General features: G+C 44.6%; 1 protein-coding gene and 1 pseudogene across 1 annotated transcript; both read right to left on the bottom strand.

Moving 5' to 3' along the window:
• Positions 1–5,800: 5,800 nt before the first annotated feature.
• LOC101441134 (T cell receptor beta constant 2-like) lies at positions 5,801–12,584 on the bottom strand (annotated as a pseudogene).
• Positions 12,585–19,028: 6,444 nt separating this feature from the next.
• On the bottom strand, positions 19,029–22,939 carry PRSS2 (serine protease 2). Its single transcript, XM_058297494.1, has 5 exons — positions 22,900–22,939; positions 21,749–21,908; positions 20,062–20,315; positions 19,520–19,656; positions 19,029–19,235 (listed from the first exon to the last, which is right to left on the bottom strand). Exons 1-5 carry the CDS (start codon positions 22,937–22,939, stop codon positions 19,086–19,088), a joined length of 741 nt encoding a protein of 246 aa, XP_058153477.1. The 3' UTR covers positions 19,029–19,085.
• Positions 22,940–25,610: the final 2,671 nt, after the last annotated feature.

The raw sequence follows: 25,610 nt of genomic DNA, 5'->3' as shown, positions 1-25,610 counted from the left end.
AATGTCACCCCCCCCCTCCCCCCCCCCCCCCCCCCCCGTCTTCCCTCCCTACCCCCCAGCTCCTACCTTACTAATTACCTACCATGCCTCTAGGTCTTTACTGCTCAACAGGGGCTGACAAGGTAAATTTCCTTCTCTAGTGCTTGGCTCCATCAGTCTTTCTGCTCTCAGCCTGCTTATTTTCTCTTTGTTCTCAAAGACCCAAGCTCTGAGAGTCTATCAGTCCTTCAGTGCATACAGAAGTTACTGCTCGTGACTTCCTTACCCAGCAAATACCAGCCCTTTTTCTGAAATGAAGAAGTCCCTAGAGCCCTGTGTGCCCTACGATGTTTATCAATGCAATTGACTAGGCAAACAAGCAGGAAGTAGCTATACTCTGAAGCACTGTCTACCTCTTCCTCCACTGTGAGGGTAGGGCCAATGACCCTTCTGTGTCTGTGTCCCTGTGGGGTCCATGGGTGTTACTGTGTTTACTAGTGAGCTTCTATTTGTATGTACCTCTGTTTGGGGGTTGAACTAGCCTCAGGTAAAATTGGAAAGCTCATCTTTCCTTTTCTCCATCTACCTCAAACACATATAGAGCTCTCTCCTCCATTTCCCACAGCCCGCAATCTGCCCTTCCTTTGGCAATGATCCTACCCTTCCCTCCCCCTCCCCCTTGCCTCCTCACTGAGTCGTAGGGAAGAGGATGACTAAGCAAAGCACTGAATTACCAGACTAATCTCCCATTTGCTGGACATTCCTCAGGCAGCTCCTCTTTTAATCTCACAACAATATTAAATTGGTAGGTATGGTTAATTCTATTTTATAGTTGTGAGGAGTGAAGTTCACCCAGACAAATTTGTCCAAGACAATGTAATCCTAAAAGAGCTGGGGTTGGGACCCAGGTTTATCTGATTCCAAAGTTCTGGGCTTTTCTCCACCCCAGCTCATCATAGGAACCCAGCATTTCCTCTGGTCCTTACCTGGTTTGCTCTAGTTGAGCCCCAGTGGATCCCTTTGTAAGATCAAAACCAACTGCTAATGGTGCCTCTTGTTGTTATCCATGTTGTTATCAAATTATCCAGGTTAATAGATGGGTTTTGTGAATTGCAAGTTCCCTTCTCTGACCTCAATTTTCTCATCACTAGTGATGTTTAAGTCCTTTCCAGTTCTAAAATTCTAAGATCTTCTAGAGAACTTGCTTCTAACTGACTTAATATCTGCATTTTGATGTGAGATTGCAACAAAAAGAACATCCTGGCTCCTCTTGGCTGTTTAACCCAGGGTACCTAGTTGGATGGTGGAGATTTCAGGCCAGTGCATATACATATAAATTGGGGGTGTGAGGACCCCTGCATTTACCCCAGTGCCTGAGGCTAGCGTCCCCTCCCCCCAGGGCCAGCACCATCTCTGCTGACTAGCTGGAGCCTTGCACCCTCCCCTTGGCCTTCAGGGATTTGAGGCTTGGAGAGAGACACTGAGAAGTCTTAAATCTAATTTTAAACCCATACTTCTAAATAGCAAATCAACAAATTCAAGCTTCTTTTGATTCTTTTCTTTACCGACTCAAGTCTATCCTTTTGGCCTCTGATTTCACGCTTGTTGTTTGTCATCCTTTTTCTCCTTCCTGATTCAACTGCATCTTCCCCTCTGAATAATTTTTGTCCCCTTACACCTCCCGGGAGCTGGGTTCTGCTGCCCGCCTACCTTCCGGAGCTCCTACCTGCTTTCCCCTGCACACCCAGCTCTTTCCTGCCTTTGTAGCAGTTACACAACCCTTTCCAACCCTTTTCCAGGGCCAACTTTCTCTTTCTCTAGTCCTGTGGCTCCCAGAATCCTAATAAATTCTCTCCTTCTCCAGTGCTCATTCTGTCCCTAAATACCTAAGAAAAAAAGACCAAAAGCCCCCTTGTCCTCTGCTCGTGTTGCCAGGTGGTGGGCAATCCCCAAGCCCCAAAGTCCTTCGCGCAGCCGGGAGCAGAGGGGAACGTGAAGTTGCAGAGCGGATCCCACGGATTGCCAGCTCCCCTCTGGCCCGAAGCTCGGTCCACCCCAAACCTCTCCGTGCTAACCACTTGGGCTGGCAGTTTGGGGGCGGAGCGCGTGGGGAGCGGAAAGTGGAGAGAAGCCCGAATCTTACCTGTGACGGTGAGCCGGGTGCCGGGGCCGAAATACTGCTCATATGAACACAGAGCACAGCCTGGCTTGCAAACCCCGCTGCGCGCGCCCCGCCGCCTGGAGCTACTTCCCACTCCAGGTTCCCCGCCCCGGGCTCTAGCGCAGGGGAGGGGACCAGGGCGCCGAGAAGCGCGAACTGCCCTCCGACCCCACCACCTCCGTTTCGGACCCGGCCCGCGGACACTCACCCAGAACCGTCAGCTGGCTGCCAGCCCCAAAAATCTGGGTGGCGCCTGCAGAGCACAGACCCCGGGCTCCTCACAAAAACCGGACCCCGAGCCACCCCTGCGCCCGTCCCAGCTCGCATCCTGGACTCGTTCACACTCACCTACTACCAGGAGCCGGGTGCCTGGCCCGAAGTATTGAGTCTCCGTCCCCCCCCCCCCAGTCCCCACAATGTTATATCATGGTACAAAAATGTTCCCTCCCTTCTGTGTCCCCCCTCCCCAACCACAGGGCACAGGCAGGAAGCCCAGGTGGCAGAGGTTGGTCTGACTGAGTGGGGCTGGAAGAGACAAAGATAGGGTAAATTTAAAGTCATGTGTGCTGGTGGTAGGGGAGGCAGAGAGGCCCCTGCTGGAAGGCACACCACCCTAAGGAGAACCACCTATGTCATCGGGTCTCCCCTCTCAATCTCACTGTTCAGATTGGTTTTTATAGTGAGGTAGGGTGGGCGGACAAAGGGGGAGAGGACAACTCTGATGGGAAATCCACAGAGCCTGTGATAGCAAATTATAGCATGAGGACAAACAGCTCAGAAACTTCTATAATCCCCCACTCCTTTCTGAACAAAGTCCAAACTTCTTATCATTCATTCATTCACTCCACAAACATCTAATGAACACCTACTATGTGCCGGGCCCCACAGTAGTTGCTAAAGAAACAAGTTTATCCTCAGAGTGGCGTGCACCAGCCTGCCTCTCCAGCTTTGTTTTTTTTTTCTTCACTTTTTATTTTTTAAAAGATACTTCGATTACATAAATGTTAGAGGATGTATACAGGATTCTCATATGCCCTCCTTCCCACACCTCCCACATTTTCCCACATTAGCAACATCTTTCTTTCATTAGTATGATAGGTTCATTGCAATTGATAAACATATTTTGGAGCTTTGCCACTAAGTATGGATTATAGTTTACTTTGTAGTTTATGCTCTCTCCTGTTCAACTCGTGTAGATTGTGACCAGATACATAATGGCCTGTATCTGTCCTTGTAATGTCATTCAGGATGATTCCCAAGTCCTGAAAATGCCCCCCTATTACAACCTGTTCTTCCTTCTCCCTAACCCTAAACATCCATGGTTCACTGCCTCAACAGCAATGGTATTTCTTCCATTGTTGATATTGCTAGAATCACAATAAATCTATTGCAGAATTATTGTAGAATACTAGTAAATTTATTTTAATCCATAGTAGTTTATTTCCCAATCCTAAGTACTCTGGGATGGTGATGCCCACTCCACCGTTAATTGAGGGGGGTTTTCATCCCATTCATCTAATGGATGGGACTCTCTGCTTGCAGTTGAAGGCACTCTCAATTTCTTGGTATGTTGTTTGTCCATCGTCTCCACTGTCCATCCTCACCTCCTTGTTAGTTGTCCTGAGTGAGACCAATGAACCAGAGAGTAGGTGTTGCAACTCCCATTGAGATTCAGGGTCCATCTGGCACATGGACAACCCAAAGATTTAAGTCTCCTGGATGTACACCTACCAACTTTAGTACTAATTATAGATTCAAATAGAATGACAAAAGAGTTATGTTTAGGGAAAACACTGCAGAGTCTAACTCAGTCAGACTGGGGACCATAAATACCAGATAAGAGCCCACTGGCAAGGGCCTAAATCTTGAGCTATCTGCCATCACTATAGTGTCTGGATGTCTCCATATCCCAGAGGAGCTTTGCTTATTTGGGGTAGTATCTACTTTGGTTGTCCATGAGATCCTTTTGAGAAGTGTATAAGTGCTACCTCAGGGATGGCCTCCTGACTCATTTTGAAGTTTCTTAGCCATACAAACTCATTTGTCTTTACCTTTTCCCCCTTTTGGTCTTTTGGTCAAGGTCTTTTTTTTTTTTTTTCCAGATGAACTGCTTGCTGGTACTTGGTAGCAATCCCTTGGGGCCAGGGAGGCTTATCCCCAGAAGTCATGTTCCATGTTGGGGGGAAGTTGTTGCTTTTATATGCTGAGTTTGTTCAGCCTTATTTTTTATTACTCCTACCTTTGAACCTTGCAGCCCAGCTAAGTAGAAGTACCAAAAAGTCCCCAACCTCATTTTCTGCTTTACCCTCTTTGAACATTTGTTCCTGTCTCTGACTGGCATACCTGTTCTCCTGGATGGACGTTTGAGGCTGACTCTTTCTTTGAAGAGTTTACTACCTCCTCTGACCCTCTGCAGGCTCTAACTGCATTTTAGCAGACAGTGCACATTGCTTTTCAAGGCATTGCCTTGTATTTCAGCCATTTCTTTTCATAATGTATTATCCTTGGAACAGGTAAACTTCTTGGGGAAAGTGACTTAGATATCTTTGCTTCCTTGAAAATCAGTAGCAACACATTGTAATGATATGCGTTCAATGAGTATGTATGTGTGTGTATAAATATATATAACATGTGAATGTATGACTTTGCAATAGAGAAGGAAGGTTGTACAGTATAGACTTGTAAGTTAAAGGGTACATGATTATTTCAGGCAGGTCTTATAGTGATGACTGTCCTTAAATTGGATCACCTTGGGTTCATTCATTTATTCAAAGATAATTTATTGAGTGCCTACATTGAACCAGGTACTATGCTATATCCTGTAGATAATATAATAAAACACATGCATGTTATCAAGGAACTCACAGCTGAATTATGGGGATGGGGAGTGGGTGTAAACAGATAGTTTCCATCAATTGTGATAAGTGTTATGGAGAAGGTATGCACAGAGTAATATGACAGCAAAATGGAGGCTGTATGTAATCCAACCTTAGGGGAGTAAGAAATAGAGAAATAGCAAGGAAGAGCCAGAGAAGGCTTCTGGGAGGGAAAATACCTGAGTTCAATCATTAAGGACAAGTAAGAGTTACCAAGATAAGAGTATGATGTTATTCCAGGTGAAGGATTGGTATGTACAAAGGGACCTGAAATCAAGTCATTCAGGAGGTACATTGGGATGAAAGGAGTGAGATGAGTGTGGAATAAGGAGGTAGAAGCCAATTGTGGTATCTTATATGCCATACTAAGTACATTGAACTATATCACCATGATGACAAGAAGATAATAGAGAGTTATTGAAAAATTTCTAAAAATAAAAATAAGATGGATTTCTTGGTTTAGGGATATTTATTTTCTGTCTCTCCAGGAGTGATAAAAATATTTTTTTATACCCGTCCAATTATCTAGAGAGAATTTTATAAACTGATTTGAAACTTAAGAGGGAAGACACATCTGTCATAGAGAATGAATGTCCAAAACAGGGCATTCTCTTCTTCTTAGCGCCTGACAAAGAATAGCAGGGTCAGTCACGGCATCCTCACTTCATGTGCCTAAGGGGACTGCACATTCCTTGAATATCTCTTCCTTCTCTTCTGATTTAAAAAGGAGAATCACAAGGGAATTCAAAGATGGGGAGAAGAAATATCCAGACACAAGTCAGAGTCAAGTCAGACCAGTCCATTTTTATTGTTTAGGTCTCTTTAGGATTCAGGCAAGCTAAAGTCTCCTATGGGTTAGGGAGATTCCAGCAATGAGTGGCCAGTGTACAGAGGAGGTAAATACTGGGATGGAGAGAGAAATGAGAGCAGCTGTTTAGAAAACTCTGGCTGGGAATGGGGGAAAAAAGAAGCCAAATTGAGGGTGACGAAGAAATGGAAGCTCCTGTTTCCACCTCCAGAGCTGGCTTCAGGAATCCTTTTTCTTGATCTGAAGAAGTGAAGGCATCAGGGGTCACCAAGAGAAAAAAGTAAGGGGGGCATTTAGAGAAAGTAAGAGGGCCCACTTGGTTTTCAGGTGACCTCAGTTTCACCTTCCAGGAGGGCCTTTCACTGTGATCCTGTAGAGATCCAAGTTGTCTCTGGGCTTCTGAAGACGGGGATGAACCTCCCTCTTCCTTCCCACCTCTGAGTTGCTGTGTCTCATGTGTCATCTCCAACCCACCACCCATCCTGTCCACTTCCTTACCATGGCCATCAGCACAAGGGCGCTGACAAGGACAGCATACAGGGTGGCCTTCCCCAGCAGAATCTCATAGAGGATGGTGGCAGACAGGACCCCTTGCTGATAGGACACTGTTCGGGGGAAGGGAGAACCCACAAACTTGTAAGCAGGTAGCTCTGGCCTCTCTCATCTCCCAGTGTCCAAGGGCTCTCCATGCACTGGTTCAGAGCAAACACCATGGGAAATGGCGAAAAGAGAGGAGAGGCTCACTCACCTGAGGTGAACCCACAATCTGAAAGAAAAAAGGGGAGAGGAAATGGATGAGAGACTCTGTCTTCTTAAGGAGATTAAGCATTAAGTTAGCATTGTAGGTATCACAGACTCCCAGGTCCAGACCAGCTTCTTCTGATAGTCCTATCACAGTCCTTTCTTTTGCTCTGCTAATGTCAATCACAGCATCCTTGAAATCTGCAGAGTGAAAGCACTGAAGGGTTTGGGGAGGGTTCACTACTCAGATGCCAAGCTGTAGAAAGGGGCCCCTAGCTGCAGAGCTCTGTTGGCCTGAGGATCTGGGGAGGGAATTGGCTGGATGAGTCCTGTCCACCTTCATGATGGACTTTATTCTCTCCACCCCCTCTTTTTCTGTATCTGGGTCTACCTGATCTACCTAATCTCTCCTTTCTCTCTGGTGACCATCACCCTACACTTCTGTGCCTCTAACCCTCCTAGGCCCCACTCACCTGCTCTGCCCCAGGCCTCAGCATTGATGTTCTGGGTGATGGGTTTGGGCTGATCCTCTTTCACTCGTCCTCATCCGTGAGCCCATAGAACCGCACTTGGCAGAGAAAGTGGTTGCGGGGGTTGTGCCAAAAAAGCAGCAGAGACCCTGAGGCGGCTGCTCAGGCAGTACTTGGAGTCCTTGAGTTCGGGTTCCTCCTTGTAGGGCTGTGGGTCTGTGCTGACCCCACTCTGGACCTCCTTTCCATTCACCCACCAGCTCAGCTCCACGTGGTCAGGGTAGAAGCCTGTGGCCAGGCACACGAGTGTGGCCTTCTTGGTCCTTGCGATCTCTGCTTCTGATGGCTCAAACACAGTGACCTTGGGTGGAGTCACCCTCTTCAGGTCCTCTGGAAAGTAAAGAGGGGTTGGGGCAAGGCTGGTCAGAGAGCTGTGTGGGGCCAGACGGCTGCTGTTTGGAGTGGAAGGGAATGGGGTCATATTAAAGCAAAATAATGTAATTTAGATCTAGTTTGTTTGGGCATCATCATCCCGTTTATCTGTTCTTGCTGTCCCTCCACTTTACCATTCTCTCTCTCAGTTATCCTATGATATCATGCTGCCTAATATTGCCCATACCTCCCTAGAGTGACATTAAGTCCTGATTTCTTGGCTTTTGTTGCAATATCTCATTTTCTGGCCTTGTTATTTCTCTTTCAAAAAAGTGTATCTGCCTCTCTTCCTTTTTCAAAGTCTTTCTGGTGCATAGTTATCAGATCTTTTAGACTTACATGCAGTTGTGGAAGAGTTGAATGAGCACTGGATTTGGAGTTAGAAGATTTTCACTAACAATTTGATTCTAGGAACTAAATTTATTTTTTCTAATTGTCATTTTTCTTTTTGTAAGGTATATGAGTTTTGTTTTGGTGATATGCCATATTAGAATTAGTCTTTCTTATCTAGAAGAGACACTTCTGCCATTGCATCTGACTACATTTTTTCCATATACTCTGCCCAATTTGCTTGTGTTTACACATAACCTGTCTTGCAGAGTTAAGGTTCCTCTGGTTATCATGTTACATGGGATGTGTGGTAGCCTGCCCAGCATGGTTGTAATCTTCTCTTCTTTCCAGGACCCAGAAATCCTTCCTGGCCAGATTTGGATTCCTGGTCCACAGCCAAGCCTTGCATTCTCAACAGCAATAAATACTAATAGCTGAGTATGGACAGATCCCCAAATCCGAGGGCTGTTTTAACCGAAGGTTCACATTATAAAGTCCCGGGCCCTTTTACCTGCTTGACAAATGTGAGAAAAAGAATAGGTGAACTTGTTGGAAGAAGATTCATCTGGAAAGAATGGGTGGAAGAAACCACATCCATCATTTGAGCATGTACTTTCTTGCCAGAATTTACTATGACTTCTATTTGTGTCTGCTTTTACCATTGAAGCAAATTTTGGGAGCAGAAATGTGACCAATCCAGATATCTCTACTTTATACAAATTTTAGAAATGTTTCTCATAGAAAAATTGTGACACAGGCCTAAAAAGAGGCAAACTATTTGACATAATAATGACAAACAACAGTCTACAAAAAGCATGTCCAGACACTAACACAAGGTATTAATAATAGGGTGGTATATGAGAAAAAAATACAACTAATGTAAACTATGGAATATAGTTAGTAGTACAATTTTAATATACTTTCATCAATTGTGACCAAGGTACCACACTAATATGAAGTGTCAACAATAGAGAGGTATATGAGAATGCTATATTTTTTACAAGATTTTTCTGTGAACGCACAACTTCACTAATTAAAAAAAATATATTTTAAAACAAGCATGGCCACAATAAGCTAAATCTTTTACAAAATTTGTTCTCAAGCCAGTCCTTTACAATTTAAGGACCCTGAGAGACTAGTATTTTTATCTCCATTTTTACATCTTAGATAAGCTGAGACAGTTTAAGTGGCTTACCAAGTTAGAACCCGCCTTGAAACCGGGTCTTCTGAATCCTGGTGATTTGTACCTTCCACTATACTTCCTAGCATGTGTCCCACCTGCAGAACAAAGCTGCCCAAGACCACCAATCCTGGCTGGACCTATGTGCCCCGTTCCTCAGGCCCTGGCATATATCTCCAGCCCAGACTCCATCCCTTCTTCACCCCACTCCTCCCACCTGCCGTCTTCCTCCCAGCGTGGTAATGTTGTGTTAGTGTTTCCCCGGTGGCTTCTTACACTGAAGTAGAAGCCTCCCAGTCTATTATTTCAGCATAGAACCTGAGGCTTGAGAAAATGGGGTCTCCTACCTATTGTCCCTTCTGAAACTTGTTTGTGGCCAAGATAGTATAAGTTTCCAGTTCCTGTCGACATACCCCTCCTGGCACCCACCAAGCACAGTTACTCCAGAGACCCACATGTAGCTCCTGCAATGCTGTCACACAGACCTCTACACTCAGGTCCCTGGACCACCCCACACAGCTCACCAACCTGATCTCCCATTGCCTCCTGATCACTTAAACCACCTCAGGAGTACTAAAATGGCCCCTAGGTGACTGGAAGAGGCAGAGAGGAGAAGATGAAGGCGAGAACAGTTCTGATCTAGAGGCAGATATTGAGAAGGTTTTAAAATAGAAGACAGAGAGAAGAATTCACCAAAATGGAAACCACATTAAAATGGAAAGGAAAATAAAGGAGATCTAATAAAGAAAAAAAGGGGAAAGAAACAACACACCCACTAAAAAAGCAGAGATGAGAAGAGTCCTGGAGAGAGAAATCACAAAGCCCTGAACACTAAGCAAGGAGCTCTATGGCCGAGGACCCTCAGCAAACATGGCAGAACAACACAACGGAGAAGCTTTGGAGAAGGTAGGAGAGTGCGATGGGGCTTCAGGTAAGAAGGGGCCTCTGCTCTCTATCTTCACACCCAAATTCCTTTTCTAGGAACTGATCATTACATCCCTCACACTACTCCCCAGTCAGGAGAAGGTCCCCAACTCCTGTCACAGTGAGCCTGGTGCTGTTCCGACAGTGGAGGGTGAAATGGAACAAAGCCCTGGATGGCAGTGGTAAAATCCAGGCAGGGGTCTCCAGTCATAGGGCAAGTTGTAGCATCCTGAGAGCAGGGATAGCAACTTTCTCTGCCTGGATTCATGGCTCTGGACCCAGGAAAATCCATAGTAGAAACACCTAAATACACTATGGGGAAAGAGGGAAAAAGAGGGAAGATGATGAGGGTAAGGAGGGGGCAGAACTACACATAAAAGAGGAAGAATGAACAGACAAAGGAGTAAGGAGGCTGATGATAGAGACAAAGACTCAGAGAAAAGAAATAAAGGAGTCCATCAGCCAGACCAAATGGGTTGGCAGACAGAGAGATAGGAGTGGGTTTTTTTCCAACCCTGCTCGTCTAGGACTTGTGTAAGGAGGGAGAGACTCTGGCTCCAGGGAACAGTCACCCCACCACACTTGATCCTGTACCTTACCTAGGACAGAGAGACGAGTTCCACTTCCAAAATGCTGTGCCTGATTGCTACACAGCACAACATGAGAGTGGAAAACCCCAGAACATCTGGTCTGGGGGACTCTTCCTTCTCTAGGCTATATTCCTTACCAGACTCCTGGGGCTCTACCATATACTCCACTTACCCTTTTTTCTGAGTCTTTTCTTGGCTATGTTCTCAATCCCTGCATTTTCTAAGGAGTCCTCCTGAAACTCCAACCTCATCATCAGAGAAAACTTTTTACTTACCCAATTCAGGGATCTTGTTTCTGCTGCTGCAAATAGTTTTTCATTAGTTGCACAACATTAAGCCTGACAGGAAAACTGCCACCTGCTGCCTTTCACTCCCTTTCTCCCCAAATCTGCCTGCCAGCTCTCCTCTCCCTTTCCCTTAGCAGAATTTAGTTTGGAGATGGGGTGAGGTCAGGGTGGCAACTGTGCAATCTAAAATGTTGTGGTCAGAGTCCCAATTCAAGCCCTGTGTGATTTCCCACTCCCGCTTCTCCCTCTGGCCATCTCTTCTCCTGGGTTAGGACGGAAATTGGAGGAACCACAAGCAGCGCTCCTAAGCCAGAAGCTTTCCTAAATATCATGGCTATCATGATGGGGTACCCTCCTTGGAGATGAGAGATGGGCCCAGTGACACCTGTAGTAAGACTATCTGCTTCTCAGTAGGGTAACCCAGCTGGGCACAGCCAGTCCATGAAATCATTGGATTTGGAGGCTGGTGCTATTGTCTGCAACAAGACAAGAATACTTGTTCACCAAAACACCCAAGATGGAGGCTCCATCTTGATACCTGCTCCTCCTGGCAGGTTCCCAGCCCTCAGACCCTGATTCACTTACCTACAACAGTGAGCTGGGTTCCCTCTCCGAATGGAGGATATTGCCAGAGCACAGTCTCCTGGACCCATTTCAAACTACCCTATTGTCTGCTGAATCCAAGTGCACAGCTGGGATTCAGGAAGAGATTGGGACACTCAGAGATTTGTCCCTCAGAAAGCCACCAGACCTGCCTCAAATACTTCATATACCCTTTAGGTGCTTGCCCAGGACCCAGAACAGCTAGGAAAAAAGAGACTCAGTTTGGCCTCCTATGAAATCCTGAGCAAAGAAGGCATGAAGCCCCAAAAGAGAGCCTCTGTCAGTGAGGGCAGATGGACAAATGTCAGGATCCTCCACAACTCATTTAATTATCCTCCAGGCTTTTGCTTGGCCACCCTCTTTCAGGTAACTTCTTGGAGCAGGCAGCACCATCTCTTTTCCCTTTCTCTGCCCTAAACCCCCAGAGGCTCATCTCTGAGTCTCCTGAGAACCCTCTATGCTGGCTGGTAGATTTGCCCTTACACCCGCCCCCCCCTGAACATTCTCCGAAGAGAAAGAGATGCCATTTCCCTAAACCAGGACCCAGGAGCTGGGTCTCCCTGCCTTCCAAATTTCCCAGGAGAGAGTTCCATCCCTCATTGTACCTCCCCTAGAGAGTCCCAGCCTTACCTACAACCGTCAGCTTGGTCCCTGAGCCAAAGCTGTAGTCATAGTTAGCACATCAAAATACAGTCACTCTAAAATAGAACAGCTTTTCCCCAAGACGAGCCCTGGAAATATAGCTGGAAGAGGTCTTACCTACAACTGTGAGTCTGGTGCCTTTGCCAAAGAAAACTCAGTCCTCCCCGTCCCCACAATGTTACAGTTTTGTACAAAAACAGCCCCCTCCCACGGGCCCAATCCTCAGAGTCTGAATGAAACCACCAGAGCAGCTGCTCCTTTTGAGGGGAGTGGAGGAGTGGGGTTGCCTGTGAGTGTGGTGGTGGAGTGTGGATGGGGCCAGGGGTTCCCTCCTTATGCCCATGTCATTTTTCAGGTTGTTCTTAGCTCCTCAGAGAGATGTGTCATTGAAAGGCCATATGCTGAGGGGGCTGGTTTTCCCCATAGGTGTCCGCCCCTTCCAAGCTGTCATCATAGTGGGGGAACCACCCTGCCAAGAAGCAACACCTTTCTATGATGGCCCTGCCCCTGCGAGTGTCAGTGATGGCTGTGCATCACTCAGAGGTCACACCTACCATTCATTGAGAATTAAGTCTCCTCAACACCCCAACCTCTGTCCCTTTGGCCCAACTCTGAGTCTTTAGGGTAATTAACTGGAGTCTGGGGCTTCCTAGGGAATTGACATTAATTACATGGGCTAGGGATTTTCTAGATGTTGACAAAAATGATAGCTGAGAGCTTAGCTGTGTTTTTAGGAGTGAGGTAGGCTGAGGGAAGACGGCATGTGTTGTCAGCTACTTTACTTCTCATTGAAGCTCTATAATCTCTGCCTCAGTAATCACTGTTAGGTAATGGAGTGGAAAGAATGGAATGGAGAACTGGATAAAGAGAGGATATCTCAAAAGCATTCACATACAATTGAATGGTCATGTAATCGTGGTCACAATCCTCTCCTTTTCTTCCCTGAGAGTAGAAGATTTGAAGTTGTTAATACATACTTTTTTTCCCTCTGTAAGATAGCCTTTCCATGCCTCTGGTCCCCAAATCCCTGTAGACCTTTTTTTTATTATTCTTTTACTATCAGAAACCAAGGACTTGCATTTTATGAGGTTAAAGTGGGTGGGTGGGGGGATTCAATATAAAGATGCTTCTTTGTAAATACTAGGTCATCAGGGTCATCCCTGAGGACTTGTGGAATTTGTTTCACTGTGATCAAGATGCTTAAAGGAGGGAAAGCTAAATTCCATGTTGTTTCTTTCCAAGCTCTGATTCTTGAGGTGGCTGGATTCAGTACAGTGCTTCATCTCAATGTACTTTACCAAAAGGCAGAAGCTATGCCAAATGGAATTGTTCACTGAAGTTCTAACCAAGGAACATTATTTTATTACAGTTTGCCACTGTGTCATATAGAAAGAAAAGCAATTTATTTGGAGAAACTATTAGAGAGTTAATTGATTCATATCATGGGCTCAAACTCTTATATTTACTTATTTTAAATGACAAAAATATCAACACATTTTACTTTTCTTCTTTCGTATTTGATTCTAAAGCACATGAGGAAAATATACAATGAAAACACAATCAGGAACATTCTAGAGAAGAAGAGCAATTTGGGAAATATAGGGACTTGTTCTACTATATTTTAAAGCATTCTCTAAGGCTTCAGTGATTAAAGCAACACAGAATTGGTATTTGAATAAAAAGTAATGTGGCAAATTAGAAAGCCTAGAAAGGGACTAAAAACATACAGAAATTTAGTATATGTTGGTGATGAGGTTAGGATGGACTTTTTAAGTAAATTATGTTTAGAAATCCAGGTAGCCCTGATAAAAAGACAAAGTCAGAGAAATCCCACATATCATACACTTATAGCTCTTCCATAGATAAAAAGTGTGAATGTTGAGGAACAAACCTATAAAAGTACTAAAAGAAAAGATGGGAAAAATCCTTTTATTACCATGAAGTAGGAATACCTTACCATCTATGATTTAAAATCTAGAGTGAAAAAGAAAGCAAATTTGACTATATAATGGTGACACACTTTAATGGAAAACATAAACAAAATCAAAAGTCAAATGTCAAGGGGAGTAGATGTGACTCAAGTGGTTTAGCGCCTGCTTTCCACATGGGAAGTCCCAGGTACCATCCCTGGTGCCTCCTAAAAAACAAAACAAAGCAAAAACAAATGACAAACAAAAACGCAATTCAGGGGAGTTGGTGTGGCTCAGTGGTTGATTGCCAGCTTCCCATGTACGAGGTCCGGGGTTCAATCCCTGGCCTGCGTACATTAAGAAAAAAAAAAGGGAGAAGAGACATTAGAAACAGAAAGTATAGGCAATTCTTTCACAAAAAGCTATGGCTAGCTGGAGTTGGAAGTGGAGTCAAGAGAAAACAAGTCAAATGTCAATGTGGGAAACATATTTGCAACTCTCATCATGAAGGTTAATCTCCCTAACATGTGACAAACTCCTAGATCAGTAAGAAAATAATCTAGAAGTCCAATAAAAAGGAACTAGAATAGATGTTTCAGAGAAAAAGAGATACAAATGACACTTAACAATAGGGGAAAAAACGATAAATGCAAAGTAAAACTACATTGAGAGACCACTGTTATCCATTCTAAATTGACAAAACCTCAAAATAAAGAAAGATCATTTCATTGGCAAGTTTGTGGTGAAATAAGCACTTTTACAGATTGATTGCTGGTAGGCATGCAAAATGATGTAATCTTTAATGGGAGAAATTTGGAAATATCTAGAAAAATTACAAATTCATTTACTTTTAGTAAGATCACTTATGGGAATATATCTCTATAAATGTTTATGCACGCAAATGAGAAAAAGCATGCAAAACATTTGTATTACTTGAATTAGCAAAAGAGTGGAAACAACTCACATGTCCATCAGTAGGAGACTGGATAAATAAATGTGATATATCCATACAGTAGAATATTATTCAATGCTAAAAAAGAATGAGAATGTTTTCTGTTGCTGAAGAAAGATTTCTAAGATACCTTATTAAATGGAAAAATTTAAGTTGTAGAATAGCATATTCTGTACACTACCTTTTGTCTAACAAAGGGGGAAATAAGAATATATACTTTTGTTTACTTGATTCTGCATTTTAAAAAAACAGTGGAAAAATACAAAAGAAACTGATAAAAGTAACAACCTTGGGGATAAGAGGAATAGACAGGAACAGGGAAGAAGTAAAAGTAACATTTCTCAATGCCAACTTTATTAATATATTGTTTTAATTTTTGAGGAATATGCTACCTATATTTAAAATACAATTTAAAAGTGTTTAAAATATTCCCAAATCTGCTACTTAAAGAAAAAAAACAAAAACTACTTGCTTATTTTACAAAGGCATTCTATTTCCAAAGAAGATAAGCTTACTTAAGAAGCTATTTTATGTTCCTAAATTTGCTCAGTGTGTCCCAAATCACTTGGGGGCCTTGTTAAAAATGCAGATTACTGAGTAGTCCCCACAGCCTTCAAAAGCTGCATCTATTAATTTTTATTTAAACAAGCAAACAGACAAATAAAAAATTACCTTAGGGGTTTCTGTTACAGAGTTAGATTTTGACTCAGTACTTATCTATTGACTAGAAAAAGAACATGCAGTTTGCGGAAAATGAGGAGAACATTCGAGTGCTATCTAGTGGTGCCATAAGCTGGTGCAAGGACATGTCTCTTAGAATTTTGAGAAATAAAAAAAGAAAAAGGGGAGATGGTCTGTTTATTTAGTTAATTAATAATGGTAACAGATCTTACAATACACTATTCTAAGTCTGAAAACAGATCATCAATTCATTAATTGCTTTGATGATAGGACTGTGGCAAGGCCTGGTCTTTATTATCTTTTCATACTGAGGTACACTGTCATCAATTTAATGAATTATTCTGATCTATTTATGCTTTTTCCATCTTAGTCACCCCTTTTACTTTTCAATAATTTATCTTCTAAAAAGAAGTTTCCAGGAAATGGACTTGGCCCAATGGATAGGGCGTCCACCCACCACATGGGAGGTCCGTGGTTCAAACCCCAGGCCTCCTTGACCCGTGGAGCTGGCCCCTTGCGCAGTGCTGATGCGTGCAAGGAGTGCCGTGCCACACGGGGGTGTCCCACGCATAGGGGAGCCTCATGCGCAAGGAGTGCGCCCTGTAAAAAGAGCCACCCATCGTGAAAGAAAGTGCAGCCTGCCCAGGAATGGCGCCCACACACATGGGGAGAGCTGACACAGCAAGAAGAACCAACAAAAAGAAACATAGATTCCCGGTGCTGCTGATGAAGGATAGAAGCGGTCACAGAAGAACACACAGCGAATGGACACAGAGAGCAGACAACTGGGGGGAAGGGGAGAGAAATAAATAAAAAACAAATCTTAAAACAAATAAAAAGAAAAAGAAGTTTCCTTTTGATCATATAGCTGGGGACCATATTTACTTTGTAGAGAACCCTGACATTTATCCCAAGTGGCCTTAATACAGGTCTGTTTTGGTATTACAGCTACTTTTACTCCTGATGACCTTTGTTCCAGTTTTGCCACCCTGGATGGAATGCCCAAATGCACGGTCGGTGGTTTTCTGTGAAAGACCAGAGTATATATAAGGTAGGGGTCATTCACCAGCGTGGGCAGCAGGGGGCAGCCTTTCCCTATTGATATTACTTTTTTTTTTTAAACCTAAAGTAATTGCTATCTCAGGTTGGCCCCTTGAGGGAGAAGGAAGAAAATGCATAGTGCTCCTACAAACAGAAGCGGGAAGCAGGGCTATTTGTGTGCCTTTTTCACAGTGTGTGTTGTCCTGGAGGAAATACACCCAAGAGTTTATATATGTGTAATCCTTGAAACCTTCCACATTTTCTCACAGTTTCCCCAAATGAAAAACGTAAACTGAAGAGGCCAAATGACTTGTGCAAAGGTGTACACGATGAAGAGACAGGGCTGGAGCTGGAACCCAGGCTTCCTTAGTTAGGTTGGGTGGCTCTGTAGGCGCCACAGCTCAGGCTGAAGCTCGTCCAAGGCCACCTCCTGGAGCCAAGTGGCCTGCGTTCCAATCCAGGCTCTCTGTTTCCTTCTGTGAGACCTGGGCATGTTTCTAAACCTCTTTAAGCCCCAGTCTCCTTATCCTACCTTATGGGGTTGTTGGGAGAACTAAATGAGATAACACATGTAAAGATTTTATCACACTGCTTGCCCATAGTCAGCATAAATATTAGTTACTATTATTTTCACAGAGACTACTTGTCCAGGGCTGTTTCTTAAACTTTCAGAAGGTCCTGGACAACTTGGTAAAACGCGGGTTGCTGAATCATCACAGAATTTCTTATTTAGTCATTTTGGGGTGGGGCCCAAGAATTTGCATTTCTTCTAAGTTTCAAGGTGATTCTGATGCTGCTAGTCTAGGCACCACACTTAGGGAACCAGTCTTCCAGAAGGATCTCTTTTCTCAGACCCTTTCCCTCCGCTCCTGTCTCACATTTTATTTATTCACTTAATGGGCGTTCACTGAATGCTTATTATATTCCAGACATTGTTTTAAGCACCAGGAAATTCTGGAATGAGTAGGACTAGACTTCTTCCTGTAAGGAGCTCATAGTTGGATGCTAAGATAGACGTGGCCATTGCTACTAAGCAGCATGACAGAAGTAAGCACGGGCCAGAGAGTGGGCTCCCAACTCAGATCAGGGGGTCAGTGATGCAGGGTGAGGGGAGGAGGATGGGAAGCAGAAGAGTCAGGAAAGACTTTCCTGAAGAGGGTGAAGAGGAGAGTGGGAAAGGCATCAAGTCAGATGGAGCCAAAGTGTTTAGAGCTAGAAGTCCGAGGTGCATGGCATGTTGGACGGGCCACCAGGACTCATGGTCAATGGAACATCACAAAGAAGGAGAGGCATGGAGATGTGCGAGGCTGGAAACAGATGGCAGCAGGGCCTAAAGGACCTCAGGTTTCCATGAGAAGCTTATTGAAAGCTGTGGGACATCATGCAAGGCATGAAACAGAGAAGCAGTGCAATGTGAGGGACCTCTCAGAGCAGTGTTGGAAGATGGTTATGGGAATGGTCATGCTGCAGAGAAGGAAGTCATTGGAAGCAACCCTCCAATAAGGGTAGTAAGGCATAGAATAGAGTGGAGTGAGAATAGACTGGCGAAATGCTAAAAAGCAAACATGGTAGGCCCCGTTATCCTCCCAGATCACAACTGAACGTTGAAGCAGGAGAGACCAGGAAGCAGAGTAGAGAGAACATGGGCTTCAGAGTCAAGCAAATGGGGCTCAACCCCCAGATCTACCATTTTCTGGGTGTGGGACATGGGTGAGCTAATAACCTCTGGCCCTCTGTTTTTTTTTGTATGTACATGTAGAATAATAACCACATCAGAAGGCTGAAGGAACTAAACATGAGCATGTCTGTAAAGGACTCAGCATGGTATATACATGTTGATATTGTTATGTGGGATGAACATAACACAGATTTCTCAGGAGAGTGAGGGAGTGTAGACTCAAGGAGCACTCTTCTCCCTTTCAGAACTACTAGCAGGTTAGGAAATAGAGGCTAGTGGAGTCTTCTCTAGGTGGGACGTCAGCTGCTAGGATGGAAGCCAAGCTGGGTTGGAGAGAGCAGGTGTGGAAGGGGGATCAAACAAGGCTGAGGCAATTGGTGTAGGTATTTTCCCAAGCATGTTTGCTCTGGCTGTAAAAAGGCATCCTCTGAAATCAAAAGGAAATGGAGTCTTGCGAACTACGCCAAGTGCACAAACACGAACACATTTGAGACCCAGAGGAGGACTGCAGTTGAGTCAAGTCGAGCTTATTTTCCTCTAGAAAACCACCTCTCCTGCCCTACCACTCATTTTTCAAAAACTACTATGCATCTCTTAGCATTCTGCTAAACTACTATCCCTTGGTACACATTTTAGGAACTGGGGGGTTCTCATCTCCAAGTGGTAGAGGCCCCTGACCTGAGATTGGAGGATGTTTCCCAGAGTGAGGGGGAAGAAGGAGCAGGTGGACACAGGTGGTGAGAGCAGAGTCACTTTATTAGCATCATCATGGCAGCGAGCCTGGTTGGGGGGAGGGGCCTTTAGTTGGCAGCAATTGTCTCCTTAATCCAGTCCACATAGTTGCAGACCTTGGTATAGACTCCAGGCCTGTTCTTCTGGGCACAGCCATAGCCCCAGGAAACGATTCCCTGGAGCTCTCCATTGCAGACCACAGGGCCACCAGAGTCACCCTGGAGAGGGACAAGGCAGATGGGTTAAAAAAGAGAGACACAAAGGAGACTAAAGCCACAACTGTAAAACACCCCATTCCTAGACTATTCTGTGGTCCCACATTCTCCTATTCTGTTCTTACTAAGGAGACAACATGCCACCCAAATGAGCTTTCCTTCCTTCTGCATGGAGGACTGCATGGAGCCCTCCTCTCATAGCCCCAGAGGCTTGGGTGTGAAAGTCCTACTCTCATGTGGGGCCTGTGGATGGGGTGGGGCCTCAGTATGTAAAAGGGTTAGTTCACCTGGCAGGAATCCTTGCCACCCTCGAGGAAGCCAGCGCAGACCATGTTCTTGGTGATTTCCCCTGGATAGGAGGATTCACACTGGCTCTCACTCAGTAGGGGAGCGTCCAGGCACTGTAGCAGCTCAGGGTAGTTGACTTTGAAGAGCAGGAAGAGAAAAAGAAAAGGAGAAATGTGCGTGAGGCCAGGCTGGGGAATGGTAAATCAGTGTTAAAAACCGAGGGCAGCCCCAGGGAGAGAGAACCCAAAGAATGTAAGCACCAGCATGGGATGGTGGTTTTAGTTCTCTTCTCCAGAATGGTCTTTGCTGAACACCTCCCTAGAAGTGATCATAGCAAGTTCTCTATTTGTTCTGTCTTTTAACTTTAGGAATCATCTCCTTGAGACTTTGCCTCTCTGGTACCTAGTAGTGAGCCTTGCAGGTAGTGTGAGCTTGAAATGAAGTTACAGGCTGGAAGCAAAGGGGTTCAACTTCAGGGGCACTGCTGGCTCTGGAAAATGTGGAGATGAAGGGAAGTATGAGGATGAAGGTTCCTACTCACCACCTGCACTCAGGGTGTTGCCCCAGCCAGAGATGAGACATACGGAGCCAGCAGGTGCACAGGCAGTGGGTAGAGCCACAGTGGACACCTGCTCATTGATGGTGACGGGTGTGGAGAGCTTGATCAGCATGATGTCATTGTCCAGGGTCCAGCTGCTGTACTTAGGGTGGCGGATGACCTTGGCAGAGTCGATGAACTGCTCAGTCCCCTCAAGGACTTCGATGTTGTGTTCTCCCAATCTTACCTGGATGCGGCTGTTGGAAGGGGAAGCAAGATGAAAACATCTGTCCCCAGGTCAAGACACTGATGCCTGCTTTCCTCCAGCATTCTCAAGCTTACCGCTCATGGGAGGCTTAGTGTGGGGGTGTGGCCATATCCTCTGGGCACAGTGGGGTTAGTATGGGCATGAGGCTGGGAACCTTCCACTTCAAAGGGAGGAGGTAACGAAGTTGGGGAGTGAGGGGAAGGGATTCAGTTGGGGAATTGCTCCTCAGTATGCTTTTCCAGACTCCTTTCCCAACCCCTTCCCCCATGCATCCAGTGTCATGGGCATAAAAGAGCTACTTGAAGTTTCCCAAGCATTCTTATTACTCTGTGCCTTTGCTAACTACATGCAATGGCTTTTACTTCCTCCCTTTGCCTGGTAAGCACCATTATTTTGTATGCTCTAACTTAATTGTCTCAAAGTGTGAGCCCAAGGCCAGAACAGAAGCCAGCACCAGGCTACTTAGAGCTACAAATTTTGCAAGCCCACCCCAGACCTAGAACTCCAGGGACAAGGTCCAGTAATCTGTGTTTTAACAAGCCTTCCCGGTGATTCTGATGCATGCTCAGCTTTGAGAACTGAGCTCTATCTATATGGTAGGATCAAATGAGATACAAAGCATGAAAAACACACCTATATTCAGAGCTGACTCCTGAAAATTCTGAGTTAATTGTTCTGGGATAGGACCCAGTCATCAGTATTTGCTTTATTTTATTTTGCTTTTTAAATTAGAGAAGTTGTAGGGTTACAGAAAAACTCATGCATAAAATAAAGTTCCCATACATGACCATATTATTGACACTTTGCATTATTGATAATATACATTTGTTACAATTCATGAAGGAACATATTTATAGTTGTAATATTAACTATATTCCATTGTTCACAAGAGGGTTCACTGTGTTGTACAAGCCTGTGCATGTTTTTTAGTAACATGATTTAAAATTCCCCCCTTTAACCACATTCAAATATATAATATAGTGCTGTTATGCTTACATTATTTTTAAAATTTGAAATAAAGTTATTTTAAAAAGTTATTTTCACGATGTTGTGGTACCATCACCACCATCCATTACTAAACTTTTCTTAGGTGGTTTTAATGTGCAGCCAACTGGAACAGGCCACTTGTATAAAGTCTTTGCCTCCATTTTCCTCTGGGTCTTGCCACCCACTCAAAAATAATCCCTACTTTATAACCCATAGACCTACTGTTTCATGTAATTGATTGGGCTTGAGAGACTACCTATTGTGTGTTGTTCTTCATTCTTAGCTCCTGTAAGTCACCTGTTGTTGATAGCTTCTTCTCTTCTCCATCATCTTTCCCACTCATTTTACCTAACTTCAGCACTACCCTGGACTGTACCCACACTCTCTGAGAGGTCTCTGAGCTGCAGGCTTTGCAATCAGGGGCCCAGCACTTACGACTTGTAGCAGTGAGCTGCAGATACCACCCACTGGTCAGTGATAAGGGAGCCACCGCAGAAGTGATAGCCAGAGTTCAGGGACACCTGGTAGGGGACGGAACTCTCCTGACAGGTGTAGCCCCCGACAATCTTGTCATCATCATCAGTGGAGAAAGCAACTTGAATGGAGATAGGAAGGGAGAAACCATTTCAAAAGGATGTTGGAGGGTGGAACCTGGAGCTTTTGTGACTGATCATGCTAATTAGGATTTTTCAACAAGCACAGTAATAACAGGCAAGTAAAGGAGTACTGCCAATCACAGTAGGTATAAGAAGCTGTGGTTTCCCCAAGCCTGTGTGCCTACAGGACACTTAGTAGGAACTTTGGGCTAAGACCCAGTCCTCTTTTGGGGACATCAGGTGAGGACACAAGAAACACCTTCACAATGCTTTCAAGGGGAGGCAGATTGGAATGTGGCTTTCTAACCCAGAGTGATTCTCTATTTCTCATCATTGGTCTACCTTCCAAGGTTATTTGAGCTCCAGATTGTAAGGATGGTTTGGCTTAAAAAGGGAAATCTGACTGGGTAGCCCTGACTGTACCCAGCTGTTCCCGTAGCTCAAACATAGGTGGAGACTAGCCCCTCCCTTGGCATGCTTAGGCAAGGGAAGGTAGCACTATTATTGGCTGATACAACAATGGTATTTAACCTTAGCTGCACACTTGGGAATCTTAAAATCACCTGGGAAGCTTAAAAAAGCCAATGCTCAGGTTGGACCCCTCACCAATTAAAGTCAGAATCCCTAGAGGTGGGTGTCTGGCAGCAGTGATTTTCCAGTCTCCCCAGGTGATTCCATTGTGCAGCTGTAGTTAATTTAGCTATAGTGGAGCTACCCAGAGCTGTCAGGGCTATCTTTCAAGCTTCCTGGCTCATTTCACAGACCACTTTCACCTGGTCTCCCTTTCCAACCTCTTTCACTAAAGCCTGCTGTGGATGAAACATGGTGAAGGGAGTGGAGTCAGACAGAAGATGAGAGAGGGGTGACCGAAATAGGATGGGAAGGTGGGATTCTAGACAGGAACAACAGAATATCAGAGCATGGGTGAAACAGGAGTGGCAGCAGAAGTCTCTGCCAGGAAAGGGAAGGGAAACAGTTCATGGAACTCACCAGCAGCTCCCACAAAGGCGAGAATCAGGAAGGAATTCATGGTAGCAGAAGTAAAATTTGGTGGTTGAGAGTTCATCTTTATACCTCCCGAGCGGTGTGAGAGGAGGAGTTTGTGAGGTTGGAGGATTACTGCTCCTCCCAGGACAAACACCTACAGCTTTCCCCTTCCCAGGATCTTGCATCACCTTTGCTGTTTGGACACTGTGGTTGCATGACTTACAGGTGATAAGGAAACTTACCTTCTGGGGACAGGGAGGGAGACCAGTTGATTTCTGCAATGGGGAAAACAGGGGAGGCCAAGCCCACACACAGCACAGCTGGGCTTTCAGGATGGGGAGAATGACCTGAACCCTTAGAAATCCTCTTTCCTTATGGGGATTTATTTAACTTACTTTAAGGAGTGACTGGTATAGGTAGCAAACTTGGTTACTCAGTGTCCTGGATCCACCTCTAGAGGAAACAAACCTTGTCTAAGATTTATACCTGTGAGCATGAAGACCTTTCTCTCAAGCCTAAACCATTGGGCAGGAAGGTCAAATTTAGGACTTGGAGGAACCAGAATCCCACCATAAGAGATTCCTGGGAATCCGAGCTTTAGCTGGTTCTCCTCCCTACCAAGGTTTGTGCATGAGGGTGGGTGGGAAGTGTTTGGAAGCATGAAAGGGCAAGGGTTATGCAGGAACTTCTCTGATATATTTGGAGAATAGAAGACCAATACCACATTCCTCTTCTTCCTCACTGTGAAGACATTGGTCTCCCCCCTCACTCACACGGCCATGGGTTCTCTTTAAGCAGCCTCACAGTTGCCCTACACTGAAGGTGATGAGAATTGCCCCCACCTGCTAAGAGCTGGTAACCTGAGCTAGCCAGACATGCCCCAGATCAGACATTAGGAGGGGATTAGACAATGGGTAAATTTGGGTTCTGACCAGAGAACTAGCACTGGGTTGAGAGATTAGCACATGGGAAAGAGGCTGAATGTTAGTTCATTAAAAAAATGGAGGGGAATTCCTGGACTTTTCTAGTTTAGATATAGTGGGACTATGTTGTGCTGGACTCACTTCTGAGTGAAATTCTCTGATCTTCCCCCTCGAGAGGCTCCCATTTTGATACCTTCCATTGCTACCAAGAAACAGGCCTCTACTTTATTGAAGCACACCTTGGTCAGAAGGTGTATAGATGGAAGTGGTATCTATGCTTCAGTCTAATTATGGGAGCCAGTCAGAGCTTTCTTATAAATGCCATCTCCTTCTCAACTCCTCTGAGGTCTGAGTTGGTGAGGCACAGGAATGGGCAGAATTCACCTTTGAATTCTCTGAAGGTAAAAAAAGAGTAAATTTTCTGGAGATGGTGATCATCATGGGGAAAGCTCTAGAATGTAGTGGTGGGTTGGAAGACAGAAAGCAGGATGGAGGGATGGGGTAATTGGGAAACTAGAGTGGATTGGGGGAAAGTGCCAATATGGGACTTATGGGCTGGTTAGGGCGTCTTTTGGTGTGGTTGCTAATGTGGCTACCAAGCCAGCTTCTCTGCAAACATTTCTCAGCTTTCTTAGCTCTCCTCACTTCATTTCCTCTAATCTCTGCCAGGCCCCATACAGGCTGGGAATACGCATATATTTGTGCAGTGTCTGACAAATTTAAAGATCTTTCACTCACACATAAAAACAGTGGTACAGTGATTATCCTTAGTGCTAAGTTTCACAGTTTAACTTTTCACTAATATTTTTATTATGAAGTGAGTAGAATGAAATCATTTCCATTTATAGAGGGAGAAACTGAGACTCAGAAAGGTTTCATCTTGCCCAAAACTGTAGATCTAAAAATCATAGAGCTGGCCTCAAGTATGTGAGATGGTGTGGAAAGTGTGAATTGTGGGAATCACTGCAGGTGGCATCTAAAAGAAGGCTTATTGGAAATCAAGCCCAAGGTCTCCAGAGGGAAAGTTGTATATCCTGCTGCCTCCTGGCACTTGTCTCTCTGGCATAATTGAAGGATTGGTTTAATCTTTCACCTGGTCTTAGAGCCTTACCTTGGCATGGCCCTGACCCCATCTAAACCAAGGCATGGATGGCAAATTTCTTTGGGACCCACCTGTAGCTGTCTGATTCTATGGTAGCCAGGTTGTGGATCCTCAATAATAGGGACTTCTTCTGTAATGTCATTAAACATGCCATTTCCTCCTCCTGGTCATGGGGTCTTTACCGAGTTACTATGATGTTCCAGAAGTTCTTCTAGGCACTAAGTAATCAACAAGAAGGTAGAAAAGGTGCTTGCTTTCCATACATTTACCTGTATGTGTGTTTGTGTGTTTATGTGAAGAGAGATAAAGATGGGAGGTAGACAATAAATAAATGTACAGCATATATATATTTAATGGTAGTGTACATAGTATAATACAGTGCATAATATACTACAATATATTATATATACTACTATATATGGCATATATATAGTCAATATTCTACTGTTTAGAATGCATATATATATAGTGTAGTATATATATTCCATTATACTTCATTTCAGACAATGATTATGTGTTATTAAATAGGGTAGGGTATGTAGTTACTGGTGGGGGGGTCGATAAGTGCTATGCTAGGTAAGTATCAGGGAGGTTCTCTTGGAGGTGATGGTATTTTAGTTAAAACCTGAATAAGGTAAAGGACCAAGGGATGTGATGGTGGGATTAGGAGGGCTTTCATTATTCCCTAC

The sequence above is a fragment of the Dasypus novemcinctus genome, chromosome 5 (genome assembly GCF_030445035.2).
Source record: "Dasypus novemcinctus isolate mDasNov1 chromosome 5, mDasNov1.1.hap2, whole genome shotgun sequence".
In the NCBI taxonomy this organism is placed as follows: domain Eukaryota; kingdom Metazoa; phylum Chordata; class Mammalia; order Cingulata; family Dasypodidae; genus Dasypus; species Dasypus novemcinctus.
Note: the sequence above shows the minus strand (reverse complement) of the source record. Positions and strands in the feature narration are given on the sequence as shown.

Excerpts from the sequence above, each read along its gene's own strand:
- PRSS2 (XM_058297494.1), bottom strand. The coding sequence starts at position 22,939 with ATGAATTCCTTCCTGATTCTCGCCTTTGTGGGAGCTGCTG. Across the intron at positions 21,909-22,899 it reads CGCCTTTGTGGGAGCTGCTG|TTGCTTTCTCCACTGATGAT; the intron begins GTGAGTTCCATG and ends TCTCCATTCAAG. Across the intron at positions 19,657-20,061 it reads CAACACCCTGAGTGCAGGTG|TCAACTACCCTGAGCTGCTA; the intron begins GTGAGTAGGAAC and ends TGCTCTTCAAAG.